This window comes from Balaenoptera borealis, assembly GCF_965194805.1.
Source record: "Balaenoptera borealis genome assembly, chromosome: 9".
NCBI lineage: Eukaryota > Metazoa > Chordata > Mammalia > Artiodactyla > Balaenopteridae > Balaenoptera > Balaenoptera borealis.
In genome coordinates, this window is record NC_138873.1 from 37,078,253 (window position 1) to 37,102,588 (window position 24,336).

Here is a 24,336-nt window from a genome sequence, read left to right on the forward strand (position 1 = left end):
AAAAACAAAACTCTATTTTCCTGACCACGACTTAAAACTCGATAACCCCAGAGAATAAATCTGTTCTACTCATTCAACAAAAAGCTTGATACTAAGTGTACTGCCTGACTATAAAACCAATTGGTTTTTTCAAACATGGGAAAACCAGAAACTATATATTCTCCAGTGCGCAAAGAGGCTACAAGCCTTCCTTGAACTTGCCTGCTCTAAGTCCATGTCTCAGGAAACCATGACCCATTCCCCTCACTCCCCCCCCCCCCCGCCTGCCCTGGCAGACCCAGAACAAACTGGCCACACCCTCTGCTCAGATATTCCCTGCTCCCTCCCTCCTCTCAGCAACAGAAGAGCCAGAATTGCCCTCCCTCCATTGGGTTCTCTTATCCTTGCGGTGTGGTCAGGGAGCCCAAGCAGAAAGATCCTGCCTGGTTCTGACACCCCAGAAGGAAGTTCAGATGAAGTGACAAGAAACCCCAGACCTGGATTAAATACAGAGGTCACCAGACCCAGGGAATTAGAGATGGCTCGGCCTCACCCTATCAGGGCCATTAATTGGTATAGGCCACCAAAGTGCAAAGACAAAAAGCAAAACTACTGACAGATAAGCTCATTTAATTTAGTGCCTAAAATCCAGCTATCCTGAATTTTCAGGAGATTGTTCATACGGTGTTGGCAATATATATATTTTAAATTGATAAACATCAGTGTGTAGTTTCTTATCTTCTTCCATAATCATCATGTTGGGGAAGGTTGGTCAACCTCTGGAGAGACACTGATGGGCTTCCTGGCTCCATCCTGCCCTACTCTGGACTGTGTCCTGACCCTTTCTGGATGAGCCCATGGGGTGCACACGCACAGATGCAGATAGAATTGCTAGGCGCTTAGAGCTGGAGAGAATATTCCCCTTTACATGGACACTAAGGGAACCACAGTGTGGAGACGTCAGGCTCCTCTTAGATCTAACTCCTCATGCAAAGGGCATCTTCACTAAGGTCTTAGATCTTAGTTCTCAGTAACCAGCAGGCAAAGTTGGCCCCCAGCCAAACTGAAATAATTGCTGTCCATCATGGGTACCTTTTCTTACTACCAGGCCCCTCTGTGCCTGGGAGAAATGTACCAGCAAAGAGAAAAATTGTTTCCCACTTAGATACTAGCAATGTAATATCTTTACCTTCCAAGGAGTAATACTAGGGAAGAAAATGCATAACACAAAGACAAAAATTTCTTGATGGTGGAATCTGGGGTCAAGGGATAGGAAGCCTCTGTGGTTTCTCCATCGGCCCCCAGCTCCCAACACACAAAAGGAAGAACAATCACATTATGATGCGGGCACCTTCTTCGCTTTGGCACAAGACCCCCTGGTAAGCAAAATATTTTAAATCATTAGAGACGTACCACAATAGTTAAATATTTCACGTAATTTAAAAAGTAACCCCACGAAAGCATGATTGTAGAATACCCAAACCTATTCTGTACCTTGCCTTATATCAGACAGGAAGATAATGGCAAAGCTGAAAACATTTCTGTTGGTCTAAGTAAGAAAAACTTGCTTCTCCTGTGTTTCTCCTTTACTCTCACATTACTATCAGACTCACAATACTTCTGATATCAGCTATGGGGGGGTTTCCACACACCAAGCAATTCTGTGACACCAGCTGGGCGTTCTACAATTTAACTCAGTTCTGACACTATCTACCTGGAGATCGAGTCAGACCCCACAGGTTAAGGGCTCAGTCCCACAAGACTGCTCCCCACTCACATCACTCCAGATGCCAATCGCAAGTCCAGATTATCACCAGTGCTCCTGACCAGTGGGCTATAAGTCAGAGGTTCCCACAACCTCCTCCTTGAGTCCAATTAATTTGTTAGAGTGGCTCACAGAACTCAGGAAAACAGATTTCTTACTAGGTTACCGATTTATTGTAAAAATGATATGATAAAAGATACAGATGTACAACCAGATGGAAGAGGCATGTGGGCATGGGTACCGAGCTTCCATTCTCTCTCCTGGTACGCCACCCTCCCGGCACCTCCATGTGTTCAGCAACCCTAAAGCTCTCCAAACCCCATATTTTTGAGATTTCTATGGAGGCTTCATCATGTAGGCATGATAGATCATTTCCAGCTCCTTTTCCCTCTCTAGAGAATGGGGGTGTGGGACTGACAGTTCCAAGCTTCTAATCATGGCTTGGTCTTTCTGGTGACCAGCCCTCATCCAGGAGTCCACGAAGAGTCACCTCATTAGAACCAAGGATACTGCTATCACCCAGGAAATTCCAAGGGATCTAGGAACTCTGTGTCAGGAACCAGGGTCAAAATGCAAATGTTAGGGGGCTTCCTTGGTGGCGCAGTGGTTGAGAATCTGCCTGCCAATGCAGGAGACACGGGTTCGAGCCCTGGTCTGGGAAGATCCCACATGCCGCGGAGCAACTGGGTCCGTGAGCCACAACTACTGAGCCTGCGCGTCTGGAGCCTGTGCTCCACAACAAGAGAGGCCGCGATAGTGAGAGGCCCGCGCACCGCGATGAAGAGTGGCCCCCGCTTGCCACAACTAGAGAAAGCCCTCGCACAGAAACAAAGACCCAACACAACCAAAAATAAATAAATAAATTAATTAATTAAAAATGAATAATGCTTAAAAAAATGCAAATGTTAGAACAAAAGATGCTCCTGGTGCTCTTATCACGTAGGAAATTATAAGGGTTTTGGGAGCTCTGTGCCAGAAACCGGGGGCAGAAACCAATATATTCTATTATTTCATGTGGCCTTAACCCAGTTCTAACATTCCCTAGAGTAGTGGGGATAAAAGCACACCCCCAAACATGAGAGGTACAAGCTTTTCTTTTCACGTAAATGGACAAAAAGTCTGTACAGTTTTTAAAGCTGTCAACCATTTTTGATAGTAACTCAAAATATGCAGTGAATGCCAAGTATTCTGAGGATTTAGAATTTTATGAGAAAACATAAGGAAAAAGTATATATTTAACAAATGTTAAAAAAATATATATATATAATGAAGAGAAAGAACTTTAAACTGTACAACTCCATAAAAGTAGTCTGAGTGAAAACAGTGTTGGTGAACAAAGTTTTATTTCATGAAGCTACTTTATAGAGTCTGCATCATGCAACATATTAATGATTATTCATATTTCCTTATTTTACTTCTGGAGAAAATATTTTTCCCTAGCCACCAGTATGAAATCAGCCTCATGGGAAAAAAAACTGAAGAGGCAAGACAGCAGGCTGAGTGATTTATTTTTAAGAAAAACGTATACTTACGCAGTAGTAGTCTGCACGTCATGCCAGCTTCTGCTGAAGTTCTGTTTTAATTCATTCATCAAGTTCATGCCGAGTTTTTGTTTTATCTCAACCAGGCGCCTTTCTTTCGCTGATAAAACTTGTCGTAATGTTGTAATTTCATCTTCTAGCTACAGGTAGGAGGGAAAATGGTGGGGAAAGAGGTCAGACCAGCTGAAACACACACGGGTGCCCTCGGTGCTCCAAAGCAGCCTCTGCGCCCTCTTGTTTACATAGCCCGGTGCATGGCCTTAGCAAACACATCCTGTAGAGAAGACAGTCTAATATTTAAAAATGAAAGTAGATTTTTTTAGCTTTAATGATTCTAAAAGAAATCACTACTCCTTGTAAAAAATTCACTCATACAGCAAAATATAAAGAAAATAAAAATCATGTGTATTTCTCCAAAGAAGATATACAGATGGCCTACAGACACATGAAAGAATGCTCAACATCATTAATCATTAGAGAAATGCAAATCAAAACTACAATGAGATATCATCTCACACTGGTCAGAATGGCCATCATCAAAAAATCTAGAAACAATAAATGCTGGAGAGGGTGTGGAGGAAAGGGAACACTCTTGCACTGTTGGTGGGAATGTAAATTGATACAGCCACTATGGAGAACAGTATGGAGGTTCCTTAAAAAACTACAAATAGAACTACCATACGACCCAGCAATCCCACTACTGGGCATATACCCTGAGAAAACCATAGGTCAAAAAGTGTCATGTACCACAATGTTCATTGCAGCTCTATTTACAATAGCCAGGACCTGGAAGCAACCTAAATGTCCATCGACAGATCAATGGATAAAGAAGATGTGGCACATATATACAATGGAATATTACTCAGCCATAAAAAGAAATGAAATGGAGGTATTTGTAATGAGGTGGATGGAGTTAGAATCTGTCATACAGAGTGAAGTAAGTCAGAAAGAGAAAAACAAATACAGTATGCTAACACATATATACGGAATCTAAGGAAAAAAAAAAAAAAAAAAAAAAAAGGCCATGAAGAACCTAGTGGCAAGACGGGAATAAAGACACAGACCTACTAGAGAATGGACTTGAGGATATGGGGAGGGGGTGGGGTGAGATGTGACAGGGTAAGAGAGTGTCATGGACATATATACACTACCAAATGTAAAATAGATAGCTAGTGGGAAGCAGCCGCATAGCACAGGGAGATCAGCTCGGTGCTTTGTGACCACCTAGAGGGGTGGGATGGGGAGGGTGGGAGGGAGGGAGATGCAAGAGGGAAGAGAAATGGGAACATATTGTATATGTATAACTGATTCACTTTGTTATAAAGCAGAAGCTAACACACTATTGTAAGGCAATTATACTTCAATAAAGATGTTTAAAAAAAAAAAAAAAAGAAAGAGAAAAACAAATACAGTATGCTAACACATATATACAGAATCTAAGGAAAAAAAAAAAAAAAAAAAGCCATGAAGAACCTAGTGGCAAGACGGGAATAAAGACACAGACCTACTAGAGAATGGACTTGAGGATATGGGGAGGGGGTGGGGTGAGATGTGACAGGGTGAGAGAGTGTCATGGACATATATACACTACCAAATGTAAAATAGATAGCTAGTGGGAAGCAGCCGCATAGCACAGGGAGATCAGCTCGGTGCTTTGTGACCACCTAGAGGGGTGGGATGGGGAGGGTGGGAGGGAGGGAGATGCAAGAGGGAAGAGATATGGGAACATACTGTATGTGTATAACTGATTCACTTTGTTATAAAGCAGAAGCTAACACACCATTGTAAGGCAATTATACTTCAATAAAGATGTTTAAAAAAAAAAAAAATCATGTGTAATCTACTAGGAAATAGCCACTGCTTAATTTTTTTGGTTTCTAATCGTCCAAACGTTTTCCTAAAATTATACATAGATATAGTTTTTGAACAAAAGACTGGTTTTGTAGTCTATGCCTAACAACTTCTTTTAAAGTGTTATTAGTCAGTGTTGTTTATTTTTTGCCAACCACACCTAGCATACATTGTGGTTTGCCAAGGTGGTGCCTCAGGAGAGAATGAACAAGGGAGAAGAGGATGTATGCAAGGGAGTGATTTGTGTTGATTTTTCTTGTTAACAATTTTAATTGACATGTAATTAACATACAATAAACTGTACACATGTAAAGTGTCCAATCTGTACGTTTTGATATATGTATACTCCTGTGAAGTCATCGCCTTAATCAACATAGTGAAGAAATCATCACCTCCAAAACTTTTCTAGTTCTTTGTAATTCCTCCCTCCCTTTTCTCTTCCCTCACCCAGGCAGTCACTGATCTTTCTTTCACTGGAGTTTAGTTTGTATTTTCTGGAATTTAATATAAATTGAACTACACAGTATAAACTCATTCTTGCCTGACTTTGTTCACTCAATATAATAATTTGAGATCATTTGATTCATCCATGTTGCTAAATCATCAATGGCTTTTCCTTTTCTCTGCAGAGTAGTATTCCATTGTATGGATATACCACAGTTTGCTTTCTATTCAACTACTGAAGGATATTTGGGTCTGGCTAATGCAACTAAAACTACTATAAACATTCATGTACACGTCTTTGTACTGATGTATCTCCTGTTTCCCCTGTGCTAGCAGAAAAGCAAATCTCTTCAGCATCATAAAATTGCTCTTGTACACTATGGAAAACAGTATGGAGATTCTTTTAAAAATTAAAAATAGAACTCTCATATGATCCAGCAATTCCACTTCTGAGGATTTATCCAAAGAAAATTAAAACACTAGCTCAGAAAAGATACATGTACCCCTCCATGTTCATTGCAGCATTATTAACAATAGCTAAGATATGGAAATAACCTAAGTGTCCATTGATAGATAAATGGATAAAGAAGATATTTTACATACACACATACACACACACACACACACACATACAGAAATATTACTCAGCCATTAAAACGAAGGAAATCTTGCCATTTAAAACATGGATGGACCTTGAGGGCAATATGCTAAGTAAAAGAAGTCAGACAGAGAAAGACAAATACTATATGACTGTATGATCTCATTTATATGTGGAATCTTAAAAAAACCACCAACCCCATAGATAAAGAGAATAGACTGGTGGTTGCCAGAGGCAAGGGAGGGGGGTGGGTAAAATGGGTGAAGGGGATCAAAAGGGATAAACTTCCGGTTATAAAATAAATAAGTCATGAAAAAATTGCTCTTGCAAATCTAATTTCTAACAAAGGAGTTCTGTAAAATACCCAGATTTTAGAGAGCATTGCTATATTTTGTGAAAATAATTTTGAACCTCCTCGAAGTCTTTGATTCCAGTTATCATACTTCATTCCATTGTCACACTTTGTATCATATTGCCCTAGTAATATTGCTTAAATTTACATCTTTGTTTTCTGAAAAGTATAAATATTTGTGACTTTCTTTGTGAAGCCAGAAGAGAATCAGTAGTACTCCCTTAGTATCCCACACGCACAGAGGTTAAAAAAAAAAAGTGCCTGACACTTTATGAGATTATTACTTTTTTTAATGGAGATCTGTGTCTCATTTACATTCTAAGTGTCTCTCTACTTCTGACCACAAGGAGCATCACTAACCCTGTCAGTCATCTTGCAAATGTGTTCCTTGGGTCACCAGAGACGTAGCTGCTGAAAAGCACATCTCAACAATGACAGTTACCTTTGCAAAAATTAGTCCTTTTTATTAGAGCAAGGAAGATTTTACCCCAATGGTGAACAGACAAAAATAGCATTGTAAACCTTCGCATTCACAAAAAATCACTTAAGCAAAACAGGCAGAAATACTGAATCAAGCATCTTAAATCATCTAGTAGAAAAGAACAATATCTTGGAGCTTTTAATATCAGCAAAATGTCCTAGTAATCTAACATTATCCATTTTTTTTATGGTTATGGAACATTTCTCGTATGCTCATAGAAATCTTTTTAAAGTCTTTCTAAAATGAATTTCACCTTCCATAAACATGTTATAATCAATAGCACCCTGTCTTTTCTTGATGAGCAAGAGTCTTCAGGACGCAGACATATACTCATTACTGCAAAAGGAGTGCACCCAGGGACCACCAAAGGGGATCATGTTTTTAGTCTCTCCATTAAATGAGAACACACTGTCATTTTATTTTATTTATTTATAAATTTATTTATTTATTTTTGGCTGTGTTGGGTCTTCGTTTCTGTGCGAGGGTTTTCTCTAGTTGCGGCGAGCGGGGGCCACTCTTCATCGTGGTGCGCGGGCCTCTCACTATCGCGGCCTCTCACTATCGCGGCCTCTCTTGTTGCGGCGCACAGGCTCCAGACGCGCAGGCTCAGTAATTGTGGCTCACGGGCCCAGTTGCTCCGCGGCATGTGGGATCTTCCCAGGCCAGGGCTCGAACCCGTGTCCCCTGCATTGGCAGGCAGATTCTCAACCACTGCGCCACCAGGGAAGCCCCACACTGTCATTTTAAAATCAAACCCTTCTATCCTTTTGCTCTCATGTTATATTCCACTTTTTCATCTTTGTCAATGTGTTCTTCCGCACTTAGTTTGCTGCCTAAGATTTCTCAAGGTTGTATGTCTAGCTCTCTTACCATAGAAAATACGTGGCCTTCATTTCAGCCTTTTATTCTGTACTAGAAAGACCTTTTGGGCTTTCTTTCAGTTTGAGTGACTGAAGTGACTGGGAATCTGGTTTTGTACATGTATCAGGTGTTACTGTAGTTTCCAACTTGTAACAAAATTAATGGGAAGTTTTCTAACTTGCAGAAAGAAATTAAAGCTGTAGAGAAGAAGAAAGAGGTTTAAACATCTTGGTATTTTCCATCTTATATCTATGGAACCCCAGAAATTTATTCAAAACTATGGGGGACAGTAAGATATTCATGAGTTATTTGGGGGTGGGAGGCGTGGGCATTCACAATTTTCTAAAGAAATCCACGATCCCAAAAAGTGATAGAAACACTGAAGTGACCAATTTACCAAACACTATCCTAAAGAAAGATAAAATTCCACACCTAATAATTTAAAAATCAAAGCATACGTTAAAAGGCATTTGTAGGAAAAAAAAAAAAAAAAAGGCATTTGTAGAGAAAAAACTTCTAATGATGGAAACATGAACTCAGTTACTCAGTTGGGTCTATTGTCAGGTTCTATAATGAAAGTCTCACCATTTCAATAAAATGTAAGGCTCACACTTCTTAAAGCTTTCATTTATTTATCAGTGATCTAAATATATGCCAAAATATCTATTAAGCAAAATCCAGAAGGTGAAAAAACAGATTATCTTAAATTACATTAACATGCAAGACTGAATATGGCCAATCTCATCTCTTTCTGCAGAGCAGAGAGTCCTGACACAGCAGAAAGGTCTTTAATCACAAATGCTTTAAATGACAATCCTGGTGAGATTCATTCACTTATCTGACTAAGGAGAATTTTTGGCCTAGTTACACCAGTGGTTCTCAATTTCAGTTTATATAAAAGTCACTCAGAGAGCACATTTAAAATGCAGATTCCAGAAGTAAGGCCCCTTTTAATGCCCTGAGATTCTGATGTCTCAAATTTGGTGAGGCCAGCCTACATATATTTTTTAACAAGCACCCCCAGATATTCTGATGCAGGTAGTATGCAAATTCTACATTATAAGTACCTCTGCAGCTATATCAAATTCGTTTTGGAATGAGCTGGAGGGCAGGTAAATCATCAATTAAAGTATTTAAGATATCCTTTCCCCTTTAATTTTAAATGAATCATATCTTCACTAGAAACTGATAGTCTGGTTCTTTGGTTTCTTGACCCCTTAGAAGATCTTCTTATAGGATAAATATTTATGCACAAGATTAGATATTTCAACTTGATTACTCAGATATGAATGAATAGGAATGTAAGTGTTGGTGAGGATGTGGAGAAATTGAAACCCTTGTTCACTGCTGGTGGGAATGAAAAATGATTCAGCCACTGTGGAAAACAGTCTCTCAGTTTCTCAAAAAGTTAAACATGGAATTACCATATGACACAGCACTCCTGCTCCTAGGTATATTCTCCAAAGAATTGAGAACAGGTACTCAAACAAATACATGCATATGCATGCTCAAAACAGCACTACTCACAATAGCCAAAAGGTGAAAACAACCCAAATATTCATCAAAGGACGAATGGATAAACAAATTGCAGTATATACATAAAATGGAATATTATTCACTGGTAAAAATGAATGAAGTACTGATATAAGCTACAACACAGGTGAACCTCAAAAACACTAGGCTAAGTGAAATAAAGCCAGCCACAAAAGGTCACATATTGTATTATGATTCCATTTACATGAAATACCTAGCTAAATCCATAGAGACAAAATGCAGGCTGATGGCTGCAAAGAAGAAAGAGAAATGGGAAGCAACTGCTTAGTGGGTATGGGGTTCCCTTTTGGGACGATTAAAATGTTTTGGGGCTGGACAGAGGTGGTAGTTACACAACACTGTAAGTTTCTAAATGCCACTGAATGGTTCAATTTAAAATAGTTAATTTTATGTTATGCCAATTTATTGCAATAAAAAATGAAAAAAATTATAAATTAAGTAATGAGTTAGCTTCAATATGAAATTTATATTAGAAGATTGAAAACTTACTTTTCTATTTAATCTGCTATATTACATAAAATATCTAATTTAAATCCAGAAAAAGAAATACTTTCATAAACTATTAAGTATCAGTATGATGTTTAGGAGTAAGAGCATTTGGTCTCTTGTACACACTGCTTCAAGTCCTGCCACTTCTCCTGGTTACTCCTGCCTTGGCTAAGAATATGGGAGAATTAAAATTAAAATGCAAATAATATCTGGGAGGGTGTGACAGGCCATGGGGTGCCCAGACATTTGGTCAAACATTATTCTGGGTGTGTCTGTGAGGGTTAGTCTGCATGAGATTAACATTTGAATTGGTAGACTGAGTAAAGCAGATTGCTCTCCCAAAGTGGGTGGGCCTCATCTAATCAGTTGAAGACCTATATAGAACAAAAAGGCTGACCCTCCCTTGAGTAAAAGGGAACTCTATCTGCCTGTCTGCTTTTGAGCTGGGCCACTGTTTTGTCTTGTTGTTGTTGTTTGTTTTTTTGTTTTTTCAGATTCAGACTGTAACATTGGCTCTTCCTAGGCCTTCAGACTGGAGCTACACAATCAGCTCCCCTGAGTCTCCAGCTTGCTGACTGTAGATCTTGAGACTTGCCAGCCTCCAGAATCACAACAGCTAATTCCTTATAATAAATCTCTATATACATATATATATATCCTATTGGTTCTGCTTCTCTGGAGAACCCTGATTAACACAGAGGGGTGTTACAATAAGACAGTATTGGTTGTGAAGACTTTAGTTGTTCACTAGCTCAGTCCAGAAAAAATGAAAGTCTTGAAGGAAAAAAACTGAGAGAGGAAGGAAGAGCTTAGGGCACTTTGTAAAGGCTAAGAGACGGGTGGCTTGAGGGCACTGTGTGCTTTTCTTGGGGAACGACACACTGAGCAACAGCCATTGTCTACTTGATAATGCTGTCTGGTATTTTTCCTACTCCTATTAATGCTCATTTTTCTTGAGTCATTTTATCTAGGGGACATTGGCAGTACTTGATTGTTATATAATCATAAATTTACAGTTCTAATGCCAACACTTCATCCTTTTCAAAAGGCAAGCCACATTATAGAATACTGAGCATCAAATGCAGCTTAGCGAAACGAAAGTGGGAGTGGGATGTTAGTAGCACAGAAGTATTGAGCAAGTTTATTTAAAAAGGGAGAAAGGAAAAAATAATCCACAGAATAGATGCATAAAAACCTCAGAAAAGATGTTAGGAGCAGCTGGTAATAAGACTAATGAGAACAAATATGTGAAACAAAATAGTATTTCTTTATATATTGACAAGATTTGTAAAAAAAAATTCTTCTTCCAATATTCACAAATATAAATGTTTGTTGGCGCTATGATTCAAGTTAATTAAAAATCTTAATTGCACACCTTCTGTGCACAAATCACTGCACCAGATCAGAAGTGATATTGGCCCCGCACTGAAGGAACTTTTAAAAACACACATATTGCATGAACATAATAACAAACTCGAGACTGAACTGTGTTAACGACAGATTCCTCTTTTAAGGTGCAGACCTCGGCTAAGATGTATCCCCTTGGACAATACCGGCTCATTTTACGTCTCTCCCCACAAGGACAGGTGTTCCTTCTGCCAGCACTTGGTAAGCACAACAACGTGCCGGCTGTGTGGCTGAATGGGGTTACAGGCTCGCCTGAAGTCTAAGGGCGTCCTCATGGGAATATAGACCACAGAACAGTGCAGGGTAAAGCAGTGGGGCGGGGATCCAGCACAGCCAGCAAACAGTGGGAGAAACTGAGGAAACGAGAGAGAGGAGTGTACAGAAGAGGAGAGCGGGTGCCTGGCACACCCCGAGACCCCTCTAAGCAAAGCAATCAGACGTAAGAAGTCCCCCTTCACAAAGCTCTTGCTTTGGATCACGGCCACAACTTACCGCCTGATTCAAAAGCAGTCTAATAGGCTGACCTGTGAGGTGTCCTGTTACCCAAGTGGCTAACAGACCCAGTAGGATCTTCCCTCAAACAGAGAGGGGTTGCTTATGACCAGGGGCCCCAGAGGAGTATCTGTGGAGAATTGAGGCAGAGAAGCTGAGCTATCTGCACGATGTCTCAGTTCTTCATAGGGCCAGCCGTGGGACTGCTGAGATGCCCTTGATGCAATTAAACCCTAGCATTTAAGGTAATCTGAATGCATGTGTGATCTGAAAGAACCTAATTTGTGGTGTGTGTGTGTGTGTGTGCGCGCGCACGTACGCTGTGAAAGGGCAGAGAAAGTGGATTTAAGAAAAGAATGAGCAGAAAGCAGAGGTGGCCTGAGACGGAGGGAGAAGAAATGGAAATGTGAAGAGGAAAAACAGCAAAGATCCCCTCCTTTGCTTTTTGCTGGGCCTGAGGCAAACAGCTGTGCCCAGTGCCCCTGGAGGTTACACTGCTACCTTTGGCAAGACGTGGTGCTTCTCCATCCCTGAGGAATCCAGAAATAAGAGACAGGAAGCATGGAGGCTAATGCATCCTAAAGGATGAAAACACCAATCCTGGTAACATGAAAAAGTAACAAGGAGTCTGGTGTTACTTTCAGAAGTCAGCCTCAAAAACTCTTAGGAATGAGACACACTGGAGGGTCATTAATGTGGCCAAATGAGACAAGAATGTGTGAAAACACTGGTTTTTTATATTCATGGGGTCATCCATTGAGAACCAAGGCTTACTGTTTCTTGATTATAAACATAATACTTGCTCATTGTTGAAAGTTTAGAAAATACAGCATGCAGGCACACAAAAAACATAGATGTATGTATGTGTGTGTGTGTGTGTATATATATATATCCCAGTAATCCCAGAACTGAGAAAAATCAAGTCATTTTATAAAAGTTGGTCTGTTACAGAGGTTGTGTATGAACTTAAACTTGGATGATAACAGTGAAGGAGTTAAATTTCAGCTCAGAATCAGTTAGCTGATGCCAGTCTGCAGAATATAACTTTTGTCAACACAATTGACAGGAACAAGTCATAATCCAGGATTCCAGGCCTTAAGAAAACGTGGAGCTCAGATATTCTCTGTTTAGGTTGACTTTGGTCCGTGCACTCTGGCAGGTGTGGCCAATCTGAAATAAACGAGGTGGTTCTGGATCAGTGGCCACAGACAGATCCAGCTCAAGAACCAGGCTATTTGATCTGAGGCACTGTCCTTACTAAAATAATTTCTGCTGTACTAGAAGAACAAGCTGCTCTTTCATTTTATCATGAGGTTATTGCAGGGTGTGTCTTATGAAAGCACCTGAAATGTCTTTAGTATTATTATGAGCTGTCATAAACACACACTATCAGAACCTTAGAGCTTGGAGAGTCTGGGGTGGACACAGCGGGGTGAAGGTAAGGTGAAGCTTAATTTAAAGCTGTGTCTCCAGCCTGTAGAAGAGGCCAGAGGAAGAAGACAAGCCTTGTTCCAGCTGGACCAGGAGCTTCCTACCCTCTGAGCCAGGGATTCAAATGGGGAGGAATGCTGGCCTCTTCCCCTCTTGCCCTACTGCTGCTTCTACTTGAGAAGCTCCCTTCTCCTGCCCTTTCCTCCTACAATGTAAACGCTCCCTAGCAAAGTACTTAAGAGGTAGCTAAGTGTTTGTAGTGGGTGCTACAAACAAATGGCTTGAACAAAGAGTTGTCTTCACGACAAGCCAGGCACCCTCCTCATCTCTAGGTCCAGATGCCCACGGCAACTACACAAGCTCTAATGAAGCCTAAAATCATCATAGCTTCCCTCTCTACCGCCGGAGCTTTATTCTTCTGAAAAAGAGCACATCAACGTAATAAATTCAGTTGCTTCTATGAATGAATTTTTCATTATAAACATAAATCCTTTCAAAGTATTTGTTGAGCTAAGCTGCTGACCTAAATCAACAACTGCTCTTCAAAGGCAGCTTGCGCCTGTACCAAGGTCTTGAAGGAATTCCATAAGGTTTGTAAGTGATTTATTGTCCCCATAGCATTGTGATACTAAGGAGAGTAAGAGGTGCATATTTACAACTAATTATTTTTGCTTAAGCAGCATAACCGTTTGTTTTCTTATGGCCACCAATGGATAATGGACAATTAGCATTACAAAAATACCTCAGAAAAATGAATCATCTTACAATATATCACTTATTAAATCTTATTAAATGAAAGACAACATAATTGTAATATGCAACTTATATCAACTAACAATAATTCTCAGGATTTGGAGATAGACATAGCAACAATAAGAAGATTACTAAACATACCTGAACTAGTTCTGCCTTTAACTCCTCTTTTTCCTCCTCAGAGAGCATGCTAGGGAAGTCAGCACTGGCTACTGTATCTTCATCTCTTCCTTGCAGTGGTTCAGTCTCCAACAAACCTTTAGGCAAGATTGGCAAAACATAACGCAATTTAAAAAATGAATTTAGCCAAATTCTACTTCCATGGTCTGAAGAGCTAGATACTCTGACTGACTCTCCCATTGAAAAATAACTAAAAATTCCAGAAGAAAGAAATCCTTCTAAATGTGTCATGAGCTGCCAAGAAAGTAGACTAAGAATCCCAAAAACTAAGTGAAAGTGGGAAGTTGAGATGTAAACAAAACAAGTCTTCATTAATTCTACATTTACCACCCAGATGAATCCCAGCCTCGGTTTTTACTGTCCCATGGGATGCAGGGGGCAGAGGACAAAGCCCAGGGCCACCGAGGGAGAGGAGGTTATGGTGAGACCCCTCCATAAATCCTCCTGCCCACAGGGCTACACCCTGAGAGTAAGGTGACCTGGAAGTAAATACCCTCACTCCCCACAGGCATCTGCAAGGCAAATTGCCTGCCTTGACACCCAGCATGAAATGGACAGGGCAAAAGGGCTTCCCCTGAGAATTCACAACCTCCCAGGTGGTCCAAAAGAACCTCGAGATAAGAGAGTATTAAAACTTTTTTCCACTTCGATGTGGAAATATGCAGATATGGAACCTGGAGCAGCTGCAGCCGTGAGGAAGTATTGTGGCCACACTGACTCTGTCAGAGGGAGGTGGGAAGTGCCTGGACAATGCAAACACACATGTCCTCTGTAAACAGGCGCACATACATACGGAAGCTTTATTTATGGCATGAATTATGACAGGGCTGGCATTTATACATCTCTGGAAAAAGGGAGGTCTTTTAATAAATTGTCCTGGAACAAATAGTTATCCATATAGTAAAAATAAAATTGGACACCTTGACACCATTCACAGAGATTAAATTATAAATATTTTAGAAGACAATATGGGACTTTATATTTATGAACCTCTGGGTAGGAAGGGATTTCTTGAGACACAAAAAAAGGGCAAATCATGAAAGAAAGGATGGATAAGATTGAGAATGAGTTATCACTTCACACCTGTCGGAATGGCTATTGTCAAAAAGACCACAAGTAACAAATGCTGGTGAGGCGAAAAGGGAACACTTGTGCACTGTTGGTGGGAATACAAATTGGTGCAGCCGTTATGGAAATAGTACGGAGGTTCCTCAAAAAACCAAAAATAGAACTACTGTATGATCCATCAATTTCACTTCTGGGTGTTTACCCAAAGAAAACAAAAACACTGACTTGAAAGATATAGGCACCCCAATGTTCATAGCAACATAATTTACAATAACAAAGATCTGGAAGCAACCTAAGCGTCCATCAACAGATGAATGGATAAAGAAGACATGGCATATATATATATATATATATATATATATATATATATATATATATATACACACACACACACACACACACACACACACACACACAATGGAACAGTAGCCATATAAAAGAATGAAATTCTGCTATTTGCAAAAATGTGGAGGAACCTAGAGGGTATTATGCTTAGTGAAATAAGTCAGACAGAGAAAGACAAATACTGTTTGCTATAACTTATATGTGGAACATAAAAAAATAAAACAAACAAATAAAACAGAAACAGCTCACAGATATAGAGAACAAACTAGTCATTACCAGTGGGAAGAAGGATGGAGGAGGGAAAAGATAGGGGTAGAGGATTAAAAGAGACAAACTACTATATAAAATAAATGAGATACAAGGATATATTGTACAGCACAGGGAATATAGGCAATATTTTTAGAATAACTTTAAATGCAGTATAATTTATCAAAATACTGAATCACTGTATTGTACATCTGAAACTAATATAATATTATAAATCAACTCAATCAAAAAATAAGAATGTTTCTTCATCAAAAACACTAACTGTATGGAAAATAAAAAGACAAGCCACTAATGGAAGAAGATATCTCCCAGATGTATAACTAGCAAGATTAGTTCCCAGAATAAACAGAATTCCTACCAACCCACATAAACAATGGAAATAACCCAATAGAAACATGGGCCAAAAAACCCAAACAGATTCATTACAGGGAGAAATCACAAGTGGTTAATAAATCCAGAATAACATGCTCAACCTCATTGATATTCCGGGAAATACAAATTAAAACATTTCATACCCACTGGATTAGCAAAAAGTTAAAAGTTTGATGATATTAATAAAAGTTGATGACTATGTAGAGGATGGAAACTCTGATACACTGCTTGCAAAAACATAAATAGATACAAATAACTTGAAAAAAATTTATCATTATCTAGTAAAGTTGAACATTCACACACCCTACAATCCAGCATTCCACACCTGTGGATATACCCAAGACACTCATACATCAGTACCTGAGGTCATTAATAAGAACTTTCATGGTAGCAAAAAACTGTAAATCAGCAAAAGTCTATCAACAGGAGGATATATAAGCACACTGTGGTCATTTACACCAAGACAACTCGACCTAGTGAGATGAGTGAGCTACAGCCATGAACGCCACATGGATGAAACACAGAAACAAGACACTGAGTGAAAAACACAAGTTGCAGAAGAATAATAAAGTATAATTACACTTATATGAAGTCCCCAAACACACAAACTAAATAAAATACTGTTTAGGAATAAAAGTAAAAAGACAAGCAAGGCTATGGTAAAAAATTCAGGACCATAGTCTTCTCTGAGGAGTGGGGGAGACCAGTTTCAATGCTAAGTATTTCTTTTTCATGAGTAATACCTGTTCGTTGTAAAAGATAATAAAATAAAATGACCCATTCATCATTAAAATTACTATTAATCACACTACCCAGAAATAATGATCATTTTGTCCATCCTTTCTGGTATTTCTTCTATGCATTTGTTTACATTTTCTTGTATATACTTATATGCATTTACTGTTGTGAATTTATTTTTTCAATAGGATAACATGAATATCCTTTATGTCTAAAAATGCATATTTACCTTTATTTATTTTTATGGTTGTACAGTATTTTGTCTCACGTATGACTGATAATTTATCCTGTTTATTGGGGAGCTGCAGTGAACATCTCCTTGTCAAGTCATTAGGCAAAATCTTGATGATTTCCTACACACTGGGTCACAGAGGCAAAGGCCATGGACATTTTGAAACCTTCTGCCTAGTTATCCCCCCGAAAGGTGGTGCCAGTTTTATGCAAACATCAGCAACCTAGGAGAATATCTCTAGATTCTCGGTACAAGAATGTTAAGTAGGTCATTTAAAAGGTTTTAAACACTGTCATTTATTTCTGCTGGTAAATATTTATGTTTACATGTGGCCAATATATTTTTAGTCAGTGTTCTAGGATAACTGTCTAAATCAGGAATCAGCAGTAATTCCAAGCACAGTTTTAAGAGATGGGCCCAGAAGGTAAGCTGCCCGCCTGCACTGGGGGCTGGGGAAGAGCCATAGGAGGAACCTGTAAGACACTCTGGTCTTCTCCCCAACTCAGCCTGGCCCAGGAACTTAGCAGATACTGCTCAAACTTAGCCAGAACCTAAATTCTCCATCTTCTCCTTTCTTGACAGTATGAGAGGACATGTACCAGGGAACAGACAATAGTTCCAGGCACTTGGACTTTTCAAGACATCAAACATCTTTAGTATCTTCCTATATTCTAGGAAGATTCGAAATCCATTTTAATTGCTAATATGTGAATTGGGAAACTTCTAGCAAATTTAGGGAAGGACAGACCTCCCCTTATCCAGCAGGTAGCTTCTACTTTTCAGGGGGAAGGGATATAAATCTTATAAAGTGAGATATTTCCTGCGCTGGCCTTCAGCTCTGATCTGTCACACATGCCACGCCGCAGAGACATCAAGAATCTCGAAGATTCTCCCCCAGAAAGCAGCCATTCAGGAAATCTGCCTGGAGCCCAGAAGCTGCTAGTTAGGTCAGGTCTAATTAGACCAGCTACCTTCTTTACTCTTATCTTTGAAATAAATGCCAGTTCCCCATCATTGTTTTGACTCACTGGGTTAGGGAAGTAGCAATCACTCATGAGGTCAAAGGATAATTCCAGAATCAAGGAGTAGGGGAAAAAAGGAGTTCGATTTTAAAAAGTGACTAAACAGTGAAAGAGTCAAAATCAGAAAGAAAAAAAAAGCAAATAGCAAGAGATACCAAGTGACAGATGATAATGTGAGAAGGGCAGTAAAATGAGTATAAAATAAACTAGTTACTATGGAAGAAGATATTAGAGAAGACTAAAAACATATTTTTAATAAAAGCAATAATTAGTGGGCAAAACTGTTCAAGAAGCACAATTTTTAGCAGGTACCAATACATTATGAATTTTGTTCTCTTTTCCAAATGTGCAGACTACGCCACCTTTATCTGGCATAGAAGAAAGAGCACTACAACAGGAGTCAGGACACTTGGAATTCTGCCTACCTGTGGGCTTGCCACTAACCAGCAGAGGACACTTGACCTCAATTATCTCATCTGTAAAATGGGTACCTTACAGGATTGTTGTTAAGATTAAGTGATGTTAAATCAGATATGTGAAAATGTTTAAATTTCCATACAAACCTCAGCAATATATTGGTGAAATTTGGGGGTGACAGTTTTTAAAAGTATTAATGGGCTATATTCTCTTTTGTGTTTTAGCCTCCCCAAGATCTAGCATTTTCCTAGCTGGTCTAAGGCATCCATCTGTCTGAGGTAGAGAAAGGAGCAAAAGAAACACGAAGATTAATATTTAGATTTTTGGCATTTGAAATTGGATTGGCCAGGAAGACAACAGTTTTGCAAAATGGGCAATATTCTTAGGAGGGGATGTTCTCCACATCTTTGTTTCCCTCTTTGTACATCAGAAGCCAAGGCCAGGACATCCAGGCCAGGAAGTTCCCCTTAGGGACACAGTGCATGAGGACTTACCAAGGATGCATGTGCCTCCTGCTCTGTGCCCGGGAGCAGGCGGGAAGAGGGAAGGGAGGAAGAAGGAGAGGAGCTGTGAGGCGTGGATGTCCAATCTTTCACTTTGGGTTTCGGCCCAGAAAGATTTATAGAGGAACCTGCTGGAGGTTCTGTTTGCTTCTCCAGACCCACCCTCTATCCTCTTCCACTCTGCTCTGTGCCCGGGAGACTGGCCTAAGGATTACGCCAACATGGTTCCCTCACCCTTCTGCCTCCTTTCTGCATTGGCCATCAGAGCCCCAGCGGGACCCTGCGGGGCAGAAGAAAGGGGCAGGGACTGCCTCTCTCCCTGCCAGGCTGCACTGTGCAGCTTTATTTTTCCACCACCAAAGACCACAGCTTCTGTTGGGTAGTTTTCTTCTACAGCTCAGCTCTTGTCAAGTTCCTAGAACCCCGCCCTGTCCTGCAGCCTAGGGATTGTAATGACTTCCTGCTATTGCTCTGAGGAGCTTCAACACCCCTGCTGGTTTCCCTTAATTCTTCCTATCTTTCTAATAGTCCCTTCATGAAACTCTTGAATCAGGCACCCCTTTTGAGCATGTCATCCATTTACTTCTTTCCTAGTCCCTGACTGATATAGGAAGTCTGCACCACTCTCATCTGGAGGGCAGTGGTCGCTCCAGAGAAAAATATCTTTCAGGCTGTCCTGCACCAACCTGGAGCACAGCCACTTCCCTATCAACAGGTGCTGGGAGGCTGGGCATCTTGGCCCTTGGTGTTTAGTTCCCCAGTTCACTCTTCTGCAGTCAGTTAACCACGTGTGGGATCCAGAACTCCCCTTAGCACTTAGGGAGAAACCTGCTGCCTTGGCAAAGGGTTGGTGCCCCTGCAGCAGGAGCGGAGGTTACTGGCCCTGGCCAGAGGTCTGGGTGGAGGGGGTGGAGAAATCAGCCATCAAGAGCCAAAGTGAAGCTGAATCAGCTTGGAAAAGTTACTGGGCCCAGACTCAGGTAAGGAAGACAAGATCACAAGTAATATCTGCAGAAAACGTCAGCATCGGAAGACTTCATGGTCCCAGTGGCCCGAAGAGCCAGAGGAGAAGCCAAGGCACTACATGGGCCCTTCCTGCTTCCATATACCAGACATCCCCTTAGCTGGGACAAGGAAAAGGGGAGCTGAAAAAGGAGAATTCTGAGCTAGAGGGTAATTTTACTAAGGAATTGATTATTATATAAGGGGCTTTAAAAATGATTGTATTGGAATGGACTAAAGCAATTTTTTCTTCCCCACTATCCAAAGCCCAAGGGTAGTAGAGGTATAGATATAGATCAGGCATGGAGCACATGTGCACCAAGATGTAGTGTGAATAAATCTTGCAAACCTGCTGCGGAGTATTTTGTACTTCAAGATGCCCATTTTACTTTCATTAGTACATGCAACAAAATATATAGACTTGTCTTAATAAAAGTAACAAATATTCACAGGAATGACTCTACTGCAGGAACTGTGCTTCTGCATTGGCCGGGTGACATCCTGGGGAAGCAGGTAGGTCTTTAAATACTCGTCAAATGCTACCACCCGCCTGCTTTCACTATACCTACAATGACCCAGTGATGACTCATTTAAGTCCCACATATGGGACTAAATGATACAACAAACTGAACCAGATCCAACTGAGAAGTCACTGTGGGCCGGTCTCAGCCTTTGCTAATGGGGACCTTCACTCATGGGACCTGGGTTCAGAGTCTGGCTCAGTTACAAGTCGCTGTGTTCTAACTTAGGTTAGTCTGAGTCCTAAGCCTATGCCTTTCCCTGGCTTACAACCATCTGAAGAATAGTAAACAAAATGCTGCTGAGTACAAATCAAGAGTGAACTTTGGATTAAAGTGCTTCCCCTCCAACCTTGATATGAAATCACCTATTGGCATCAACATACTTGAATGCATCCTGTCAAGCACTCCCCTGGGTTAGGCTGTGGCTTCATGCACATGACTGAAACAGTACAGATAGCTATGAGGTAAAATGATTCTGAACTGTGATTTCAGATGAGTGACCATACCCTGAATTGTTGGCAAATATATAAAACTTACAGAATTTCTTTTAAATAACAAAAGAATCTTGCATGTATGTGCACCATATTCAGGAATTAAGAAATAAATCCAGCGAAGGAAGTGCATATTTTCAAAAAGAATACAAAGTTATCCTAGGACTTAATTAAAAAAAATTCAATAAAATAGCTTAAATGAAAATTCACCATGTTTTAAATAATAAATTCACAACTGTCATATTTATTACTGAATTATATTTTCTTCATGATGTTTGGTAAAAATAGCTTCAGGCATTCTTTTAACATAAAACTTCAAAATATCTCCATTTATTCCCTAAGGGAAAAGCTATTGAGCTAATCTCATTATTGTTGGATTTATGATTATCTCTGAGTACACAAACAAAAAGCTAATACCTGTTAATTTGAGGAGGGTAGAAATTAAAGCTATAAAACAAATTTATTTATTAGAATCCCTTCTGCACATCTACTAAATCTTCCACACAAAAAACCAAAATATTATTTCTTACGCACCTCCCTTCTTGAACTGCTTTTCATTCATTTACCAGAAACTCATATCTAGCCTATTGTTGAATCACACGTAGAGCAGATAGGGCTTTGAATGCTTTTCCTTGCTGCCCTGTAGTTTTGGCAGAGGGCTCAAATGCTAAGAACAATATAATGAGAGCTTTACACTCCCACATCCTAAAAGCAAGGCTGGAACCCTAATGCAGGACATGCCAGTGGGATAACCTATCCCCAGCCTTGGTGAGTGGAGGTGACACATAAACCCCAACTGCCACCTATGGCAGTCTGTAGCTTTAATATATGCAGGGTATCCCACTGTTGAGCACTGGGAAAAGTCCACGGTGGGCTTTCATCTCCCAAACCCTCTCGTATAGGAGTTGCTCAACTAATATTCGTTGAGTTAATCCCTAGAATAGAAAATCAAGCTATCAACTCTTCTTTTTTAAAAAACATTGAAGTATTGTTGATTTACAATGTTGTGTAAAGTGATTCGATTATACATATATATGTCTATATATTCTTTTTCATATTCTTTTCCACTATGGTTTATTATAGGATATTGAATATAGTTCCCTGTGCAATACAGTAGGATCTTGTGGTTTATCTATTTTATATATAGTAGTTTGTATCTGCTAATCTCAAACTCCTATTTTATCCCTCCCCCAATCCCTTTCCCCTTTGGTAACCATAGGCTTGTTTTCTATGTCTTACCAAGTCTTCTTGATGCCCTTTCCGTATCTTTTCATCATCTGTCATATCTGTCTATCCTTTTGAATTTTCATTGCTATGACACAGTACTGCTTGCTGTGCATACTGCTTGCTGTGATTTAGGGCTTTTGTCACTACACACTCAAGATTATTTAAATCTTTGCTAAATTTTACCTCCTTGCTTGCAGTCTCTTTCTCCATCACCCAATCTACACAACACTCAAATGAATATTTTGAACACATGACCTTCATCATGTTAAAACCCAGTTGCAAAAACATTACATGGATGGAATGGAATTGCTTCTAGCCTAAATTTGAAAGTTCTTACACTAGCATTCAAAACCTTCCACGGCTGGCTACAAGTGGTGATTCCAACTAGCCTGCCTGTGATTCTCCCGCCAAGGCCTCAAAACCCACTAGGCTGTCATATGCAGTGTTCCTCACTCATGTTCTATTCATTCTTATGTTTTTGTGCCACTCCATCTCTCTCGAAAGCCTCTCTCCCCTTCCTCCTCAGTTTCTCTTCTAAGAATCCTACCAAGTTGCCAACAACACTAGAATAACAAGTTAACATGTCGTGTGCCTTAAATTGATCTAAAATGGCTTTTTTGCTTTCTCTATGTACTACAATGTACATTACTCTCTATATTATGATATACATTATTCTATATATTACTACTAAATATTATATAGAGTAAAAGCTACATTACAACTTGCATTTCATAAATTGCACTAATACACATAATACTATATATTACTATATAGTTAAACAAGTTTATGAAGAAAATATTTCAGACACTGTCCTGTAAAATTTTATTGTCCTTCTTAAAATATAAAGAACACATGAGTCACCACTACTAATAGCATTATTTTCTAAAGCTTTGGTGTCATTTAATAATGTAGCTAAAAAAGATCATCTCTGTAATGCTCAGCCTGAGAGTGTACTAATCAGTTGAATAAAGACTTTATGCTTTTTACTAAGTATTTTATCTAAAGATGCTTCTGAGGTTGTAGACGACTAAATTAAATTCTTACACTCCATCTTTCCCCTTTTTTTTTAAAATATGTTGTTTAGGTAATAATCCACATAGTTAGATGCTGGTTAAAATAGACTCTACTCTCTAAAGAAAAATTTGTGACTGACCAAAACCTAACGTTGGCTAAAGATGGAAGTGACATGCTTTTACAGATAGAGATAAACAAATATATGGAAATATTTCCTTCCATTTCTCATTCACCCATATGTACAAGGTAACTGTCTTCTGACTGTAAGAGGAAACACACCTTTGATATAAAATTTTTAGGTGCATTGTGTATTGATGAGGTCACCAAAATTCAATAGGATACTAAAGTTAGCAGAAAGTATATGGCACGCAAGAGTTAAATAAGTACTGCACAGCCCTGAAGGGCAGGCCATCTTCAAGGAGCTCAAATCAATCAGGGATGCACATAAACCTAAATTATCATTTCTGTGACTAAGGTCTGACCAGGACTCTTACCTACCGTTAGGGATAAGAATCCCAGACAGTCTCAACTGGCCCCATTTACCCAAGGCTTCCCTGGGCTCATGCCTAACCCACGCCTTTAGGGTGCTCCTGAAGGCACTGAGAGCTGTGGAAATTTGAGGGATGGAGAAGCCCTGCTCCCCTATGGCTACAGTGGCACTGCCCAGGCCCATGGGAGTGGCTTGCTTTGTGGCATCATTTTACTGGGCTAACTACAGAAAATGTCCTTGCATTAAGACATGGCTTCAATTATTGTGAAAGACCAGCTGGCCATTCAGGCTGGGATCCCTAGGTTGGCTGCATCTTTGAGAGATGTCATATTCTGTGGTCTGTTAGGCCCAGATATTTTATTTCACTACTTCACATTGTGGTAATCAGCCTCTTAGATGATAGTTTCCACTAACAAATCTTCTGGGAGACTGATTTGCCAAGAAGACCA

General features: G+C 39.8%; 1 protein-coding gene across 8 annotated transcripts in view; it reads right to left on the minus strand.

Moving 5' to 3' along the window:
• The window catches only part of TPD52L1 (TPD52 like 1), a 99,545-nt gene that overhangs the window by 24,314 nt on the left and 50,895 nt on the right, over window positions 1-24,336 (minus strand). For all 8 annotated transcript variants that reach the window (XR_014248703.1, XM_082406262.1, XM_082406264.1 and 5 more), the window contains exons 2-3: window positions 14,140-14,255; window positions 3,277-3,425 (exon numbers count right to left, since the gene is read on the minus strand). Coding sequence is in view for 7 of the 8 variants with exons in the window: in XM_082406262.1 (XP_082262388.1) it covers window positions 3,277-3,425; window positions 14,140-14,255 (265 nt within the window). In the remaining variant the exon portion in view is untranslated. The remainder of the gene's footprint in view (window positions 1-3,276; window positions 3,426-14,139; window positions 14,256-24,336) is intronic.